The following is a 14,335-nucleotide window of genomic DNA, read 5'->3' on the forward strand; positions in this document are numbered from 1 at the left end:
TGGGGAACTCTCTCGGGGGGAATTTGGGGAACTCTCTCGGGGTGGGGGGAGTTTGGGGATCTCTCTCGGGGGGGAGTTTGGGGAACTCTCTCGGGGGGGAGTTTGGGGAACTCTCTCGGGGGGGAGTTTGGGGAACTCTCTCGGGGTGGGGGGGAGTTTGGGGAACTCTATCGGGGGGGGAGTTTGGGGAAGTCTCTTGGGGGGGAGTTTGGGGAGCTCTCTCGGGGGGGGGGGAGTTTGGGGAACTCTCTCGGGGTGGGGGGGGTTTGGGGAACTCTCTCGGGGAGGCGTTTGGGGAACTCTCTCGGGGGGTGTTTGGGGAACTCTCTCGGGGGGGGGAGTATGGGGAACTCTCTCGGGGTGGGGGGGGGAGTTTCGGGAACTCTCTCGGGGGGGTGTTTGGGGAACTCTCTCGGGGGGGGAGTTTGGGGAACTCTCTCGGGGGGGAGTTTGGGGAACTCTCTCGGGGGGGAGTTTGGGGAACTCTCTCGGGGGGGGAGTTTGGGGAACTCTCTCGGGGGGGAGTTTGGGGAACTTTCTCGGGGTGGGGGGGAGTTTGGGGGACTCTCTCGGGGGGGAGTTTGGGGAACTCTCTCAGGGGGGAGTTTGGGGAACTCTCTCCGGGGGAAGTTTGGGGAACTCTCTCGGGGTGGGGGGGGAGTTTGGGGAACTCTCTTGGGGTGGATGGGGAGTTTGGGGAACTCTCTCGGGGGGGGGAGTTTGGGGAACTCTCTCAGGGGGATTTTGGTGAACTCTCTCGGAGGGGGGAGTTTGGGGAACTCTCTCGGGGGGGGGAATTTGGGGAACTCTATGGGGGGGTGGAGTTTGGGGAACTCTCTCGGGGGGGAGTTTGGGGAACTCTCTCGGGGGGGGGAATTTGGGGAACTCTTTCGCGGGGGGAGTTTGGGGAACTCTCTCGGGGGGGGAATTTGGGGAACTCTCTCGGGGGGGGAGTTTGGGGAACTCTCTCGGGGGGGGGAGTTTGGAGAGCTCTCTCGGGGGGGAGTCTGGGGAATTCTCTCGGGGGGGGGAGTATGGGGAACTCTCTCGGGGTGGGGGGGGAGTTTGGGGAACTCTTTTGGGGGGGAGTTTGGGGAACTCTCTTGGGGGGAGTTTGGGGAACTCTCTCGGGGTGGGGGGGAGTTTGGGGAACTCTCTTGGGGTGGGGGGAGTTTGGGGAACTCTCTCAGGGGGGAGTTTGGGGAACTCTCTCGGGGGGGAGTTTGGGGAACTCTCTCGGGGGGGTTTGGGGAACTCTCTCGGGGTGGGGGGGAGTTTGGGGAACTCTCTTGGGGGGAGTTTGGGGAACTCTCTCGGGGTGGGGGGGGAGTTTGGGGAACTCTCTTGGGGGGAGTTTGGGGAACTCTCTCGGGGTGGGGGGGGAGTTTGGGGAACTCTCTCGGGGTGGGGGGGGGGTTTGGGGAACTCTCTCGGGGGGAGTTTGGGGAACTCTCTCGGGGTGGGGGGGAGTTTGGGGAACTCTCTCGGGGGCGAGTTTGGGGAACTCTCTCAGGGGGAGTTTGGGGAACTCTCTCGGGGGGGTTTTGGGGAACTCTCTCGGGGGGGAGTTTGGGGAACTCTCTCGGGGTGGGGGGGGAGTTTGGGGAACTCTCTCGGGGGGGAGTTTGGGGAACTCTCTGGGGGGGGAGTTTGGGGAACTCTCTCGGGGGGGGAGTTTGGGGAACTCTCTCGGGGTGGGGGGGGGAGTTTGGGGAACTCTCTCGGGGGGGAGTTTGGGGAACTCTCTTGGGGTGGGGGGGCGTTTGGGGAACTCTCTTGGGGTGGGGGGGAGTTTGGGGAACTCTCTCGGGGGGGAGTTTGGGGAACTCTCTCGGGGGGGAGTTTGGGGAACTCTCTCGGGGTGGGGGGGGAGTTTGGGGAACTCTCTCGGGGGGGTTTGGGGAACTCTCTCGGGGGGGAGTTTGGGGAACTCTCTCGGGGTGGGGGGAGTTTGGGGAACTCTCTCGGGGGGGAGTTTGGGGAACTCTCTCGGGGGGAGTTTGGGGAACTCTCTCGGGGTGGGGGGGGAGTTTGGGGAACTCTCTCGGGGGGGGGAGTTTGGGGAAGTCTCTCGTTGGGGAGTTTGGGGAGCTCTCTCGGGGGGGGGGGAGTTTGGGGAACTCTCTCGGGGAGGGGGGGGGGGGTTTGGGGAACTCTCTCGGGGAGGCGTTTGGGGAACTCTCTCGGGGGGTAGTTAGGGGAACTCTCTCGGGGGGGGAGTATGGGGAACTCTCTCGGGGTGGGGGGGGGAGTTTGGGGAACTCTCTCCGGGGGGTGTTTGGGGATCTCTCTCGGGGGGGGGGGAGTTTGGGGAACTCTCTCGGGGGGAGTTTGGGGAACTCTCTCGGGGGGGAGTTTGGGGAACTCTCTCGGGGGGGGAGTTTGGGGAACTCTCTCGGGGGGGAGTTTGGGGAACTCTCTCGGGGTGGGGGGGAGTTTTGGGAACTCTCTCGGGGGGGAGTTTGGGGAACTCTCTCAGGGGGGAGTTTGGCGAACTCTCTCGGGGGGGGAGTTTGGGGAACTCTCTCGGGGTGGGGGGGGAGTTTGGGAAACTCTCTCGGGGGGGAGCTTGTGGAACTCTCTCGTGGTGGTGGGGGGAGTTTGGGGAACTCTCTCGGGGGGGAGTTTGGGGAACTCTCTCGGGGTGGGGGGGGAGTTTGGGGAACTCTCTCGGGGGGAGTTTGGGGAACTCTCTCGGGGGGGGAGTTTGGGGAACTCTCTCGGGGGGGGAGTTTGGGGAACTCTCTCGGGGTGGGGGGGGGGAGTTTGGGGAACTCTCTCGGGGGGGAGTTTGGGGAACTCTCTTGGGGTGGGGGGAGTTTGGGGAACTCTCTTGGGGTGGGGGGGAGTTTGGGGAACTCTCTCGGGGGGAGTTTGGGGAACTCTCTCGGGGTGGGGGGGGGAGTTTGGGGAACTCTCTCGGGGGGGGGTTTGGGGAACTCTCTCGGGGGGGAGTTTGGGGAACTCCCTCGGGGTGGGGGGAGTTTGGGGAACTCTCTCGGGGGGGAGTTTGGGGAACTCTCTCGGGGGGGAGTTTGGGGAACTCTCTCGGGGGGGAGTTTGGGGAACTCTCTCGGGGTGGCTGGGGAGTTTGGGGAACTCTCTCGGGGGGGAGTTTGGGGAAGTCTCTCGGTGGGGAGTTTGGGGAGCTCTCTCGGGGGGGGGGGAGTTTGGGGAACTCTCTCGGGGTGGGGGGGGGTTTGGGGAACTCTCTCGGGGAGGCGTTTGGGGAACTCTCTCGGGGGGTAGTTTGGGGAACTCTCTCGGGGGGGGGAGTATGGGGAACTCTCTCGGGGTGGGGGGGGGGAGTTTGGGGAACTCTCTCGGTGGGGTGTTTGGGGAACTCTCTCGGGGGGGGAGTTTGGGGAACTCTCTCGGGGGGGAGTTTGGGGAACTCTCTCGGGGGGGGAGTTTGGGGAACTCTCTCGGGGGAGGGAGTTTGGGGAACTCTCTCGGGGGGGAGTTTGGGGAACTCTCTCGGGGTGGGGGGGAGTTTTGGGAACTCTCTCGGGGGGTAGTTTGGGGAACTCTCTCAGGGGGGAGTTTGGGGAACTCTCTCGGGGGGGAGTTTGGGGAACTCTCTCGGGGTGGGGGGGGAGTTTGGGAAACTCTCTCGGGTGGGAGTTTGTGGAACTCTCTCGTGGTGGTGGGGGGAGTTTGGGGAACTCTCTCGGGGGGTTTTGGGGAACTCTCTCGGGGGGGAGTTTGGGGAACTCTCTCGGGGGGGAGTTTGGGGAACTCTCTCGGGGGGAGTTTTGGGAACTCTCTCGGGGTGGGGGGATTAGTTTGGGGAACTCTCTCGGGGGGGGGGAGTTTGGGGAACTCTCTCGGGGGGGAGTTTGGGGAACTCTCTCGGGGTGGGGGGGGAGTTTGGGGAACTCTCTCGGGGTGGGGGGGGAGTTTGGGGAACTCTCTCGGGGGGGGTTTGGGGAACTCTCTCGGGGGGAATTTGGGGAACTCTCTCGGGGTGGGGGGAGTTTGGGGATCTCTCTCGGGGGGGAGTTTGGGGAACTCTCTCGGGGGGGAGTTTGGGGAACTCTCTCGGGGGGGAGTTTGGGGAACTCTCTCGGGGTGGGGGGGAGTTTGGGGAACTCTCTCGGGGGGGGAGTTTGGGGAAGTCTCTTGGGGGGGAGTTTGGGGAGCTCTCTCGGGGGGGGAGTTTGGGGAACTCTCTCGGGGTGGGGGGGGTTTGGGGAACTCTCTCGGGAGGCGTTTGGGGAACTCTCTCGAGGGGTGTTTGGGGAACTCTCTCGGGGGGGGGGAGTATGGGGAACTCTCTCGGGGTGGGGGGGGGAGTTTCGGGAACTCTCTCGGGGGGGTGTTTGGGGAACTCTCTCGGGGGGGGAGTTTGGGGAACTCACTCGGGGGGGAGTTTGGGGAACTCTCTCGGGGGGGAGTTTGGGGAACTCTCTCGGGGGGGGAGTTTGGGGAACTCTCTCGGGGGGGAGTTTGGGGAACTTTCTCGGGGTGGGGGGGAGTTTGGGGGACTCTCTCGGGGGGGAGTTTGGGGAACTCTCTCAGGGGGGAGTTTGGGGAACTCTCTCGGGGGGGAGTTTGGGGATCTCTCTCGGGGTGGGGGGGGAGTTTGGGAAACTCTCTCGGGGGGGAGTTTGTGGAACTCTCTCGTGGTGGGGGTGGAGTTTGGGGAACTCTCTCGGGGGGGTTTGGGGAACTCTCTCGGGGGGGAGTTTGGGGAACTCTCTCGGGGGGGGAGTTTGGGGAACTCTCTCGGGGGGGATTTTTGGGAACTCTCTCGGGGTGGGGGGGGGAGTTTGGGGAACTCTCTCGGGGGGGGAGGGAGTTTGGGGAACTCTCTCGGGGGGCAGTTTGGGGAACTCTCTCGGGGTGGGGGGTAGTTTGGGGAACTCTCTCGGGGGGGAGTTTGGGGAACTCTCTCGTGGTGGGGGGGAGTTTGGTGAACTCTCTCGGGGGGGTTTGGGAAACTCTCTCAGGGGGGAGTTTGGGGAACTCTCTCGGGGGGGGAGTTTGGGGAACTCTCTCGGGGGGGAGTTTTGGGAACTCTCTCGGGGTGGGGGGGAGTTTGGGGAACTCTCTCGGGGGGGGGAGTTTGGGGAACTCTCTCGGGGGGGAGTTTGGGGAACTCTCTTGGGGTGGGGGGGTGTTTGGGGAACTCTCTCGGGGGGGAGTTTGCGTAACTCTCTTGGGGGGGAGTTTGGGGAACTCTTTCGGGGTGGGGGGGAGTTTGGGGAACTGTCTCGGGGGGTGGCAAGTCTGGGAATATTCTTGCTGAACCGGGGGGTGAAAGGTCATCGGGGTCGATGTGGAGTTGAGGCCACACTCAGATCAGGTTAAATGATCGAATTGAATGGTGGAGCCGGCTCGAGGGGCCGAATGGCCATCTCCTGATCCTAATTGGTTTGTTTGTTCTGTTAAAGCTTCAGCAATAACTTTGTCGGTGTGAATTCCTCCTGATATTTGGCGATCTTTGTGCTTGAATCTTTCAGGAGAGCCAGAGTTCCGATATGTTGCAGGAATGCACGGCAATGAGGTCCTGGGCCGGGAAATCCTCATCTTCCTCATGCAGTACCTGTGTGAGCAATACCAAAAACAAAACCCACGAATAGTCAAACTGGTGCACAGCACGAGAATACACCTGCTGCCCTCAATGAACCCCGATGGATATGAAGCAGCGCATGAACTGGTAATTGCTGACAGGCTGAGGGGAGAGGGAGAGAGAGAGAGCGAGGGAGTGAGAGAGAGGGAGGATAGAGAGAGAGAGAGAGAGGGAGTGAGAGGGAGGGAGGGAGTGAGAGAGAGGGAGAGGGAGGATAGAGAGGGAGGATAGAGAGAGAGAGAGAGAGGGAGGATAGAGAGGGAGGATAGAGAGAGAGGATAGAGAGAGAGAGAGAACGAGGGAGTGAGAGAGAGGGAGGATAGAGAGAGAGAGAGAGAGAGGGAGGATAGAGAGGGAGGATAGAGAGAGAGGATAGAGAGAGAGAGAGAACGAGGGAGTGAGAGAGAGGGAGGATAGAGAGAGAGAGAGAGAGAGGGAGGATAGAGAGGGAGGATAGAGAGGGAGGATAGAGAGAGAGGATAGAGAGGGAGGATAGAGAGGGCGGATAGAGAGAGAGAGAGAGAGGGAGGATAGAGAGGGAGGATAGAGAGAGAGAGGGAGGATAGAGAGGGAGGATAGAGAGAGAGAGAGAGGGAGGATAGAGAGGGAGGATAGAGAGAGAGGATAGAGAGAGAGAGAGAGAGAGAGGGAGCGAGGATAGAGAGTGAGGATAGAGAGGGAGGATAGAGAGCGAGGATAGAGAGGGAGGATAGAGAGAGAGAGGGAGGGAGGATAGAGAGCGAGGATAGAGAGCGAGAGAGAGAGAGGGAGGATAGAGAGAGAGGGAGGGAGGATAGAGAGCGAGGATAGAGAGCGAGGATAGAGAGGGAGGATAGAGAGGGAGGATAGAGAGGGAGGATAGAGAGGGAGGATAGAGAGGGAGGATAAAGAGGGAGGATAGAGAGGGAGGATAGAGAGGGAGGATAGAGAGAGAGAGGGAGGGAGGATAGAGAGCGAGGATAGAGAGAGAGAGGGAGCGAGGATAGAGAGTGAGGATAGAGAGGGAGGATAGAGAGGGAGGATAGAGAGGGAGGATAGAGAGAGAGAGAGAGAGAGAGAGAGGGAGGATAGAGAGGGAGGATAGAGAGGGAGGATAGAGAGAGAGAGAGAGAGAGAGAGGGAGGGAGGATAGAGAGCGAGGATAGAGAGAGAGAGAGAGAGAGAGAGGGAGGGAGGATAGAGAGGGAGGATAGAGAGAGAGAGAGAGAGAGGGAGGGAGGATAGAGAGCGAGGATAGAGAGCGAGAGCGATGGTGCAGTGCTGGACCGAATTCTGGGGAATTTATCACCATCATGGCTGATCATCCAACTCAATAGCCTGATCCTGCTTTCTCCCCATAGCCTTTGATCCCATTCTCCCCAAGTGCGATATCCAGCCGCCTCTTGAATATATTCAAAGTTTTAGCATCAACTACTTCCTGTGGGAATGAATTCCACAGGCTCACCGCTCTTTGTGTGAAGAAATGTCTCCTTATCTCTGTCCGAAATGGTTTACCCTGAATCCTCAGACTGTGACCCCTGGTTCTGGACACACCCATCATCGGGAACATCTTCCCTGCATCTACCCTGTCTAGTCCTGTTAGAATTTTATACGTCTCTATGAGATCCCCCCTCATTCTTCTGAACTCCAGCGAGAACAATCCCAACCGAGTCAATCTCTCCTCATACGTCAGTCCCGCCATCCCTGGAATCAGTCTGGTAAACCTTCGCTGCACTCCCTCGAGAGCAAGAACATCCTTCCTCAGAGAAGGAGACCAAAACTGCCCACAATACTCCAAGTGTGGCCTCACCAAGACCCTGTATAATTGCAGCAACACATCCCTGCTTCGATACTCGAAACCTCTCGCAATGAAGGCCAACATACCATTAGCCTTCTTTACCGCCTGCTGCACCTGCAGCTTACCTTCAGTGACTGATGCACAAGGACACCCAGGTCCCGCTGCACACTCCCCTCTCCCAATTTACAACCATTCAGGTAGTAATCTGCCTTCCTGTTTTTGCTTCCAAAGTGAATAACCTCACACTTACCCAAATTATACTGCATCTGCCATTGGTTTGCCCACTTGTCCAACCTGTCCAGATCTTGCTGTAGGATCCCTGCATCCTCGTCACAATTCACCCTCCCACCTACCTTAGTATCATCTGCAAACTTTGAGATGTTACATTTTGTTCCCTCATCCAGATCATTAATATATATTGTGAATAGCTGGGGTCCCAGCACCGATCCCTGTGGTACCCCACTGGTTACTGCCTGCCAATTTGAAAAGGTCCCATTAATCCCTACTCTTTGTTTCCTCTCTGCCAACCAGATTTCTATCCACCTCAATACATTTCCCCAATCACATGTGCTTTAATTTTGCACAATAATATCTTGTGAGTGACTTGGTCAAACTTATGTGGTACTTTTTCAAGAGAGAGATAGAGACAGAGAGGGTAGAGAGAGAGAGACAGAGGATAGAGAGGCTGAGAGAGAGTGGATAGAGGAACTGAGGGAGAGAGAGACAGAAGATCGGGAGAGAACTGAGAGGAGAAGACAGAGAGCGAGAGATGGGAAGAGAGAGATACAGAGACAGAGGGAGGGGAGACAGAGAGAGAGAGACAGAGGGGGAGAGGGAGAGACACACAGACAGACAGAGAGGGAGAAAGACACAGAGGGGGAGAGGCAGAGAGACACACAGAGGAGAGGGAGAGAGACATAGACACAGACAGACAGAGAGGGAGAGAGAGACAGAGGAGAAGAGGGAGAGAGAGACAGAGGGGGAGAGGGAGAGAGACACGCAGAGGAGAGGGAGAGAGACGTAGACACAGACGGACAGAGAGGGAGACAGACAGAGATAGAGGCAGCGGGAGTCAGGCAGTGAGAGGCAGGCAGAGAGAGAGAGAGACAGAGAGAGATGGACAGAAAGACATATGGGGGGAGAGTAGGGCCGTGGGATTAGTTGGGGGATTGACACAGGGTGATGGGGAGAGTGTGCAGCAGTGGGATTAGTTTGGGGATTGACACAAGGCTACGGGGAGGGAGTGGGGCAGTGGGATTAGTTTGGGGATTGACACAGAGCTATGGGGAGAGTGTGGGGCATTGGGATTAGTTTGGGATTGATACAGAGCTATGGGGAGAGAGCGAGCAGTGGGATTAGTTTGGGGATTGATACAGGGCTATGGGGAGAGTGTGGGGCATTGGGATTAGTTTGGGGATTGACACAAGGCTACGGGGAGGGAGTGGGGCAGTGGGATTAGTTTGGGATTGATACAGAGCTATGGGAAGAGAGCGGGGCAGTGGGATTAGTTTGGGATTGATACAGAGCTATGGGGAGAGTGTGGGGCATTGGGATTAGTTTAGGGATTGATACAGGGCTATGGGGAGAGAGCGGGGCAGTGGGATTAGTTTGGGGATTGATACAGGGCTATGGGGAGAGAGCGGGGCAGTGGGATTAGTTTGGGATTGATACAGAGCTATGGGGAGAGTGTGGGGCATTGGGATTAGTTTGGGGATTGATACAGAGCTATGGGGAGAGAGCGGGGCAGTGGGATTAGTTTGGGGATTGATACAGGGTTATGGGGAGAGAGCGGGGCAGTGGGATTAGTTTGGGGATTGATACAGGGCTATGGGGAGAGTGTGGGGCATTGGGATTAGTTTGGGATTGATACAGGGCTATGGCAGAGTGTGGGGCATTGGGATTAGATTGGGATTGATCCAGGGCTATGGGGAGAGCGCGGGGCTGTGGTATTAGTTTGGGATTGATACAGGGCTATGGGGAGAGAGCGGGGCTGTGGGATTAGTTTGGGGATTGATACAGAGCTATGGGGAGAGAGCGGGGCACTGGAATTAGTTTGGGATTGATCCAGGGCTATGGGGCGAGAGCGGGGCTGTGGTATTAGTTTGGGATTGATACAGGGTTATGGGGAGAGAGCGGGGCAGTGGGATTAGTTTGGGATTGACACAGGGCTATGGGGGGAGTGTGGGGCAGTGGGATTAGTTTGGGATTGATACAGAGCTATGGGAAGAGAGCGGGGCAGTGGGATTAGTTTGGCATTGATACAGAGCTACGGGGAGAGTGTGGGGCATTGGGATTAGTTTGGGGATTGATACAGGGCTATGGGGAGAGAGCGGGGCAGTGGGATTAGTTTGGGGATTGATACAGGGCTATGGGGAGAGAGCGGGGCAGTGGGATTAGTTTGGGGATTGATACAGGGCTATGGGGAGAGAGCGGGGCAGTGGGATTAGTTTGGGATTGATACAGAGCTATGGGGAGAGTGCGGGGCAGTGAGATTAGTTTGGGATTGATACAGAGCTATGGAGAGAGTGTGGGGCATTGGGATTAGTTTGGGGATTGATACAGAGCTATCGGCAGAGAGCGGGGCAGTGGGATTAGTTTGGGGATTGATACAGAGCTATGGGGAGAGAGCGGGGCAGTGGGATTAGTTTGGGATTGACACAGAGCTATGGGGAGAGAGCGGGGCAGTGGGATTAGTTTGGGGATTGATACAGGGCTATGGGGAGAGAGCGGGGCAGTGGGATTAGTTTGGGATTGATACAAGGCTATGGGGAGAGAGCGGGGCAGTGGGATTAGTTTGGGGATTGATACAGAGCTATGGCTAGAGTGTGGGGCATTGGGATTAGTTTGGGATTGATACAGGGCTATGGGGAGGGAGCGGGGCATTGGGATTAGTTTGGGATTGATCCAGGGCTATGGGGAGAGAGCAGGGCTGTGGTATTAGTTTGGGATTGATACAGGGCTATGGGGAGAGAGCGAGGCATTGGGATTAGTTTGGGATTGATCCAGGGCTATGGGGAGAGAGCGGGGCTGTGGTATTAGTTTGGGATTGATACAGAGCTATGGGGAGAGAGCGGGGCAGTGGGATTAGTTTGGGATTGACACAGAGCTATGGGGGGAGTGTGGGGCAGTGGGATTAGTTTGGGATTGACACAGGGCTATGGGGAGAGAACGGGGCAGTGGGATTAGTTTGGGATTGATACAGGGCTATGGGGGGAGTGTGGGGCAGTGGGATTAGTTTGGGGACTGACACAGGGCTATGGGGAGAGAGCGGGGCAGTGAGATTAGTTTGGGATTGATACAGAGCTATGGGGAGAGAGCGGGGCAGTGGGATTAGTTTGGGATTGATACAAGGCTATGGGGAGAGAGCGGGGCAGTGGGATTAGTTTGGGATTGACACAGAGCTATGGGGAGAGAGCGGGGCAGTGGGATTAGTTTGGGGATTGATACAGGGCTATGGGGAGAGAGCGGGGCAGTGGGATTAGTTTGGGATTGATACAAGGCTATGGGGAGAGAGCGGGGCAGTGGGATTAGTTTGGGGATTGATACAGAGCTATGGCTAGAGTGTGGGGCATTGGGATTAGTTTGGGATTGATACAGGGCTATGGGGAGAGAGCGGGGCATTGGGATTAGTTTGGGATTGATCCAGGGCTATGGGGAGAGAGCGGGGCTGTGGTATTAGTTTGGGATTGATACAGGGCTATGGGGAGAGAGCGAGGCATTGGGATTAGTTTGGGATTGATCCAGGGCTATGGGGAGAGAGCGGGGCTGTGGTATTAGTTTGGGATTGATACAGAGCTATGGGGAGAGAGCGGGGCAGTGGGATTAGTTTGGGATTGACACAGAGCTATGGGGGGAGTGTGGGGCAGGGGGATTAGTTTGGGATTGACACCGGGCTATGGGGAGAGAACGGGGCAGTGGGATTAGTTTGGGATTGATACAGGGCTATGGGGGGAGTGTGGGGCAGTGGGATTAGTTTGGGGACTGACACAGGGCTATGGGGAGACAGCGGGGCAGTGAGATTAGTTTGGGATTGATACAGAGCTATGGGGAGAGAGCGGGGCAGTGGGATTAGTTTGGGATTGATACAAGGCTATGGGGAGAGAGCGGGGCAGTGGGATTAGTTTGGGATTGATACAGAGCTATGGGGAGAGAGCGGGGCAGTGGGATTAGTTTGGGATTGACACAGGGCTATGGGGAGAGAGCGGGGCAGTGGGATTAGTTTGGGATTGATACAGGGCTATGGGGAGAGAACGGGGCAGTGGGATTAGTTTGGGATTGATACAGGGCTATGGGGAGAGAGTGGGGCAGTGGGATTAGTTTGGGATTGACACAGGGCTATGGGGAGAGAACGGGGCAGTGGGATTAGTTTGGGATTGATACAGAGCTATGGGGAGAGTGCGGGGCAGTGGGATTAGTTTGGGATTGATACAGGACTATGGGGAGAGAGTGGGGCAGTGGGATTAGTTTGGGATTGACACAGGGCTATGGGGAGAGAGCGGGGCAGTGGGATTAGTTTGGGATTGATACAGGGCTATGGGGAGAGAATGGGGCAGTGGGATTAGTTTGGGATTGATACAGGGCTATGGGGAGAGAGTGGGGCACTGGTATTAGTTTGGGGATTGATACAGGGCTATGGGGAGAGAACGGGGCAGTGGGATTAGTTTGGGATTGATACAGAGCTATGGGGAGAGAGCGCGGCAGTGGGATTAGTTTGGGATTGATACAGGACTATGGGGAGAGAGTGGGGCAGTGGGATTAGTTTGGGATTGACACAGGGCTATGGGGAGAGAGCGGGGCAGTGGGATTAGTTTGGGATTGATACAGGGCTATGGGGAGAGAGCGGGGCAGTGGGATTAGTTTGGGATTGATACAGGGCTATGGGGAGAGAGCGGGGCAGTGGGATTAGTTTGGGATTGACACAGGGATATGGGGAGAGAGCGGGGCAGTGGGATTAGTTTGGGATTGATACAGGGCTATGGGGAGAGAACGGGGCAGTGGGATTAGTTTGGGATTGATACAGGGCTATGGGGGGAGTGTGGGGCAGTGGGATTAGTTTGGGGACTGACACAGGGCTATGGGGAGAGAGCGGGGCAGTGAGATTAGTTTGGGATTGATACAGAGCTATGGGGAGAGAGCGGGGCAGTGGGATTAGTTTGGGATTGATACAAGGCTATGGGGAGAGAGCGGGGCAGTGGGATTAGTTTGGGGACTGACACAGGGCTATGGGGAGAGAGCGGGGCAGTGAGATTAGTTTGGGATTGATACAGAGCTATGGGGAGAGAGCGGGGCAGTGGGATTAGTTTGGGATTGATACAAGGCTATGGGGAGAGAGCGGGGCAGTGGGATTAGTTTGGGATTGATACAGAGCTATGGGGAGAGAGCAGGGCAGTGGGATTAGTTTGGGATTGACACAGGGCTATGGGGAGAGAGCGGGGCAGTGGGATTAGTTTGGGATTGATACAGGGCTATGGGGAGAGAACGGGGCAGTGGGATTAGTTTGGGATTGATACAGGGCTATGGGGAGAGAGTGGGGCAGTGGGATTAGTTTGGGATTGACACAGGGCTATGGGGAGAGAACGGGGCAGTGGGATTAGTTTGGGATTGATACAGAGCTATGGGGAGAGTGCGGGGCAGTGGGATTAGTTTGGGATTGATACAGGACTATGGGGAGAGAGTGGGGCAGTGGGATTAGTTTGGGATTGACACAGGGCTATGGGGAGAGAGCGGGGCATTGGGATTAGTTTGGGATTGATCCAGGGCTATGGGGAGAGAGCGGGGCTGTGGTATTAGTTTGGGATTGATACAGGGCTATGGGGAGAGAGCGAGGCATTGGGATTAGTTTGGGATTGATCCAGGGCTATGGGGAGAGAGCGGGGCTGTGGTATTAGTTTGGGATTGATACAGAGCTATGGGGAGAGAGCGGGGCAGTGGGATTAGTTTGGGATTGACACAGAGCTATGGGGGGAGTGTGGGGCAGTGGGATTAGTTTGGGATTGACACCGGGCTATGGGGAGAGAACGGGGCAGTGGGATTAGTTTGGGATTGATACAGGGCTATGGGGGGAGTGTGGGGCAGTGGGATTAGTTTGGGGACTGACACAGGGCTATGGGGAGACAGCGGGGCAGTGAGATTAGTTTGGGATTGATACAGAGCTATGGGGAGAGAGCGGGGCAGTGGGATTAGTTTGGGATTGATACAAGGCTATGGGGAGAGAGCGGGGCAGTGGGATTAGTTTGGGATTGATACAGAGCTATGGGGAGAGAGCGGGGCAGTGGGATTAGTTTGGGATTGACACAGGGCTATGGGGAGAGAGCGGGGCAGTGGGATTAGTTTGGGATTGATACAGGGCTATGGGGAGAGAACGGGGCAGTGGGATTAGTTTGGGATTGATACAGGGCTATGGGGAGAGAGTGGGGCAGTGGGATTAGTTTGGGATTGACACAGGGCTATGGGGAGAGAACGGGGCAGTGGGATTAGTTTGGGATTGATACAGAGCTATGGGGAGAGTGCGGGGCAGTGGGATTAGTTTGGGATTGATACAGGACTATGGGGAGAGAGTGGGGCAGTGGGATTAGTTTGGGATTGACACAGGGCTATGGGGAGAGAGCGGGGCAGTGGGATTAGTTTGGGATTGATACAGGGCTATGGGGAGAGAATGGGGCAGTGGGATTAGTTTGGGATTGATACAGGGCTATGGGGAGAGAGTGGGGCACTGGTATTAGTTTGGGGATTGATACAGGGCTATGGGGAGAGAACGGGGCAGTGGGATTAGTTTGGGATTGATACAGAGCTATGGGGAGAGAGCGGGGCAGTGGGATTAGTTTGGGATTGATACAGGACTATGGGGAGAGAGTGGGGCAGTGGGATTAGTTTGGGATTGACACAGGGCTATGGGGAGAGAGCGGGGCAGTGGGATTAGTTTGGGATTGATACAGGGCTATGGGGAGAGAGCGGGGCAGTGGGATTAGTTTGGGATTGATACA

The 14,335-nt window shown here is 57.0% G+C and overlaps 1 protein-coding gene across 1 annotated transcript in view; it reads left to right on the forward strand.

Annotated features, from left to right (window-relative positions):
• LOC140409440 (probable carboxypeptidase X1) overlaps positions 1-14,335 on the forward strand; it is a 154,166-nt gene that overhangs the window by 110,530 nt on the left and 29,301 nt on the right. The window contains exon 3 of the mRNA XM_072497873.1: positions 5,466-5,662. Coding sequence (XP_072353974.1) covers positions 5,466-5,662 — 197 coding nt within the window. The remainder of the gene's footprint in view (positions 1-5,465; positions 5,663-14,335) is intronic.

This window comes from Scyliorhinus torazame, chromosome 3 (genome assembly GCF_047496885.1).
Source record: "Scyliorhinus torazame isolate Kashiwa2021f chromosome 3, sScyTor2.1, whole genome shotgun sequence".
Classification (NCBI taxonomy): domain Eukaryota; kingdom Metazoa; phylum Chordata; class Chondrichthyes; order Carcharhiniformes; family Scyliorhinidae; genus Scyliorhinus; species Scyliorhinus torazame.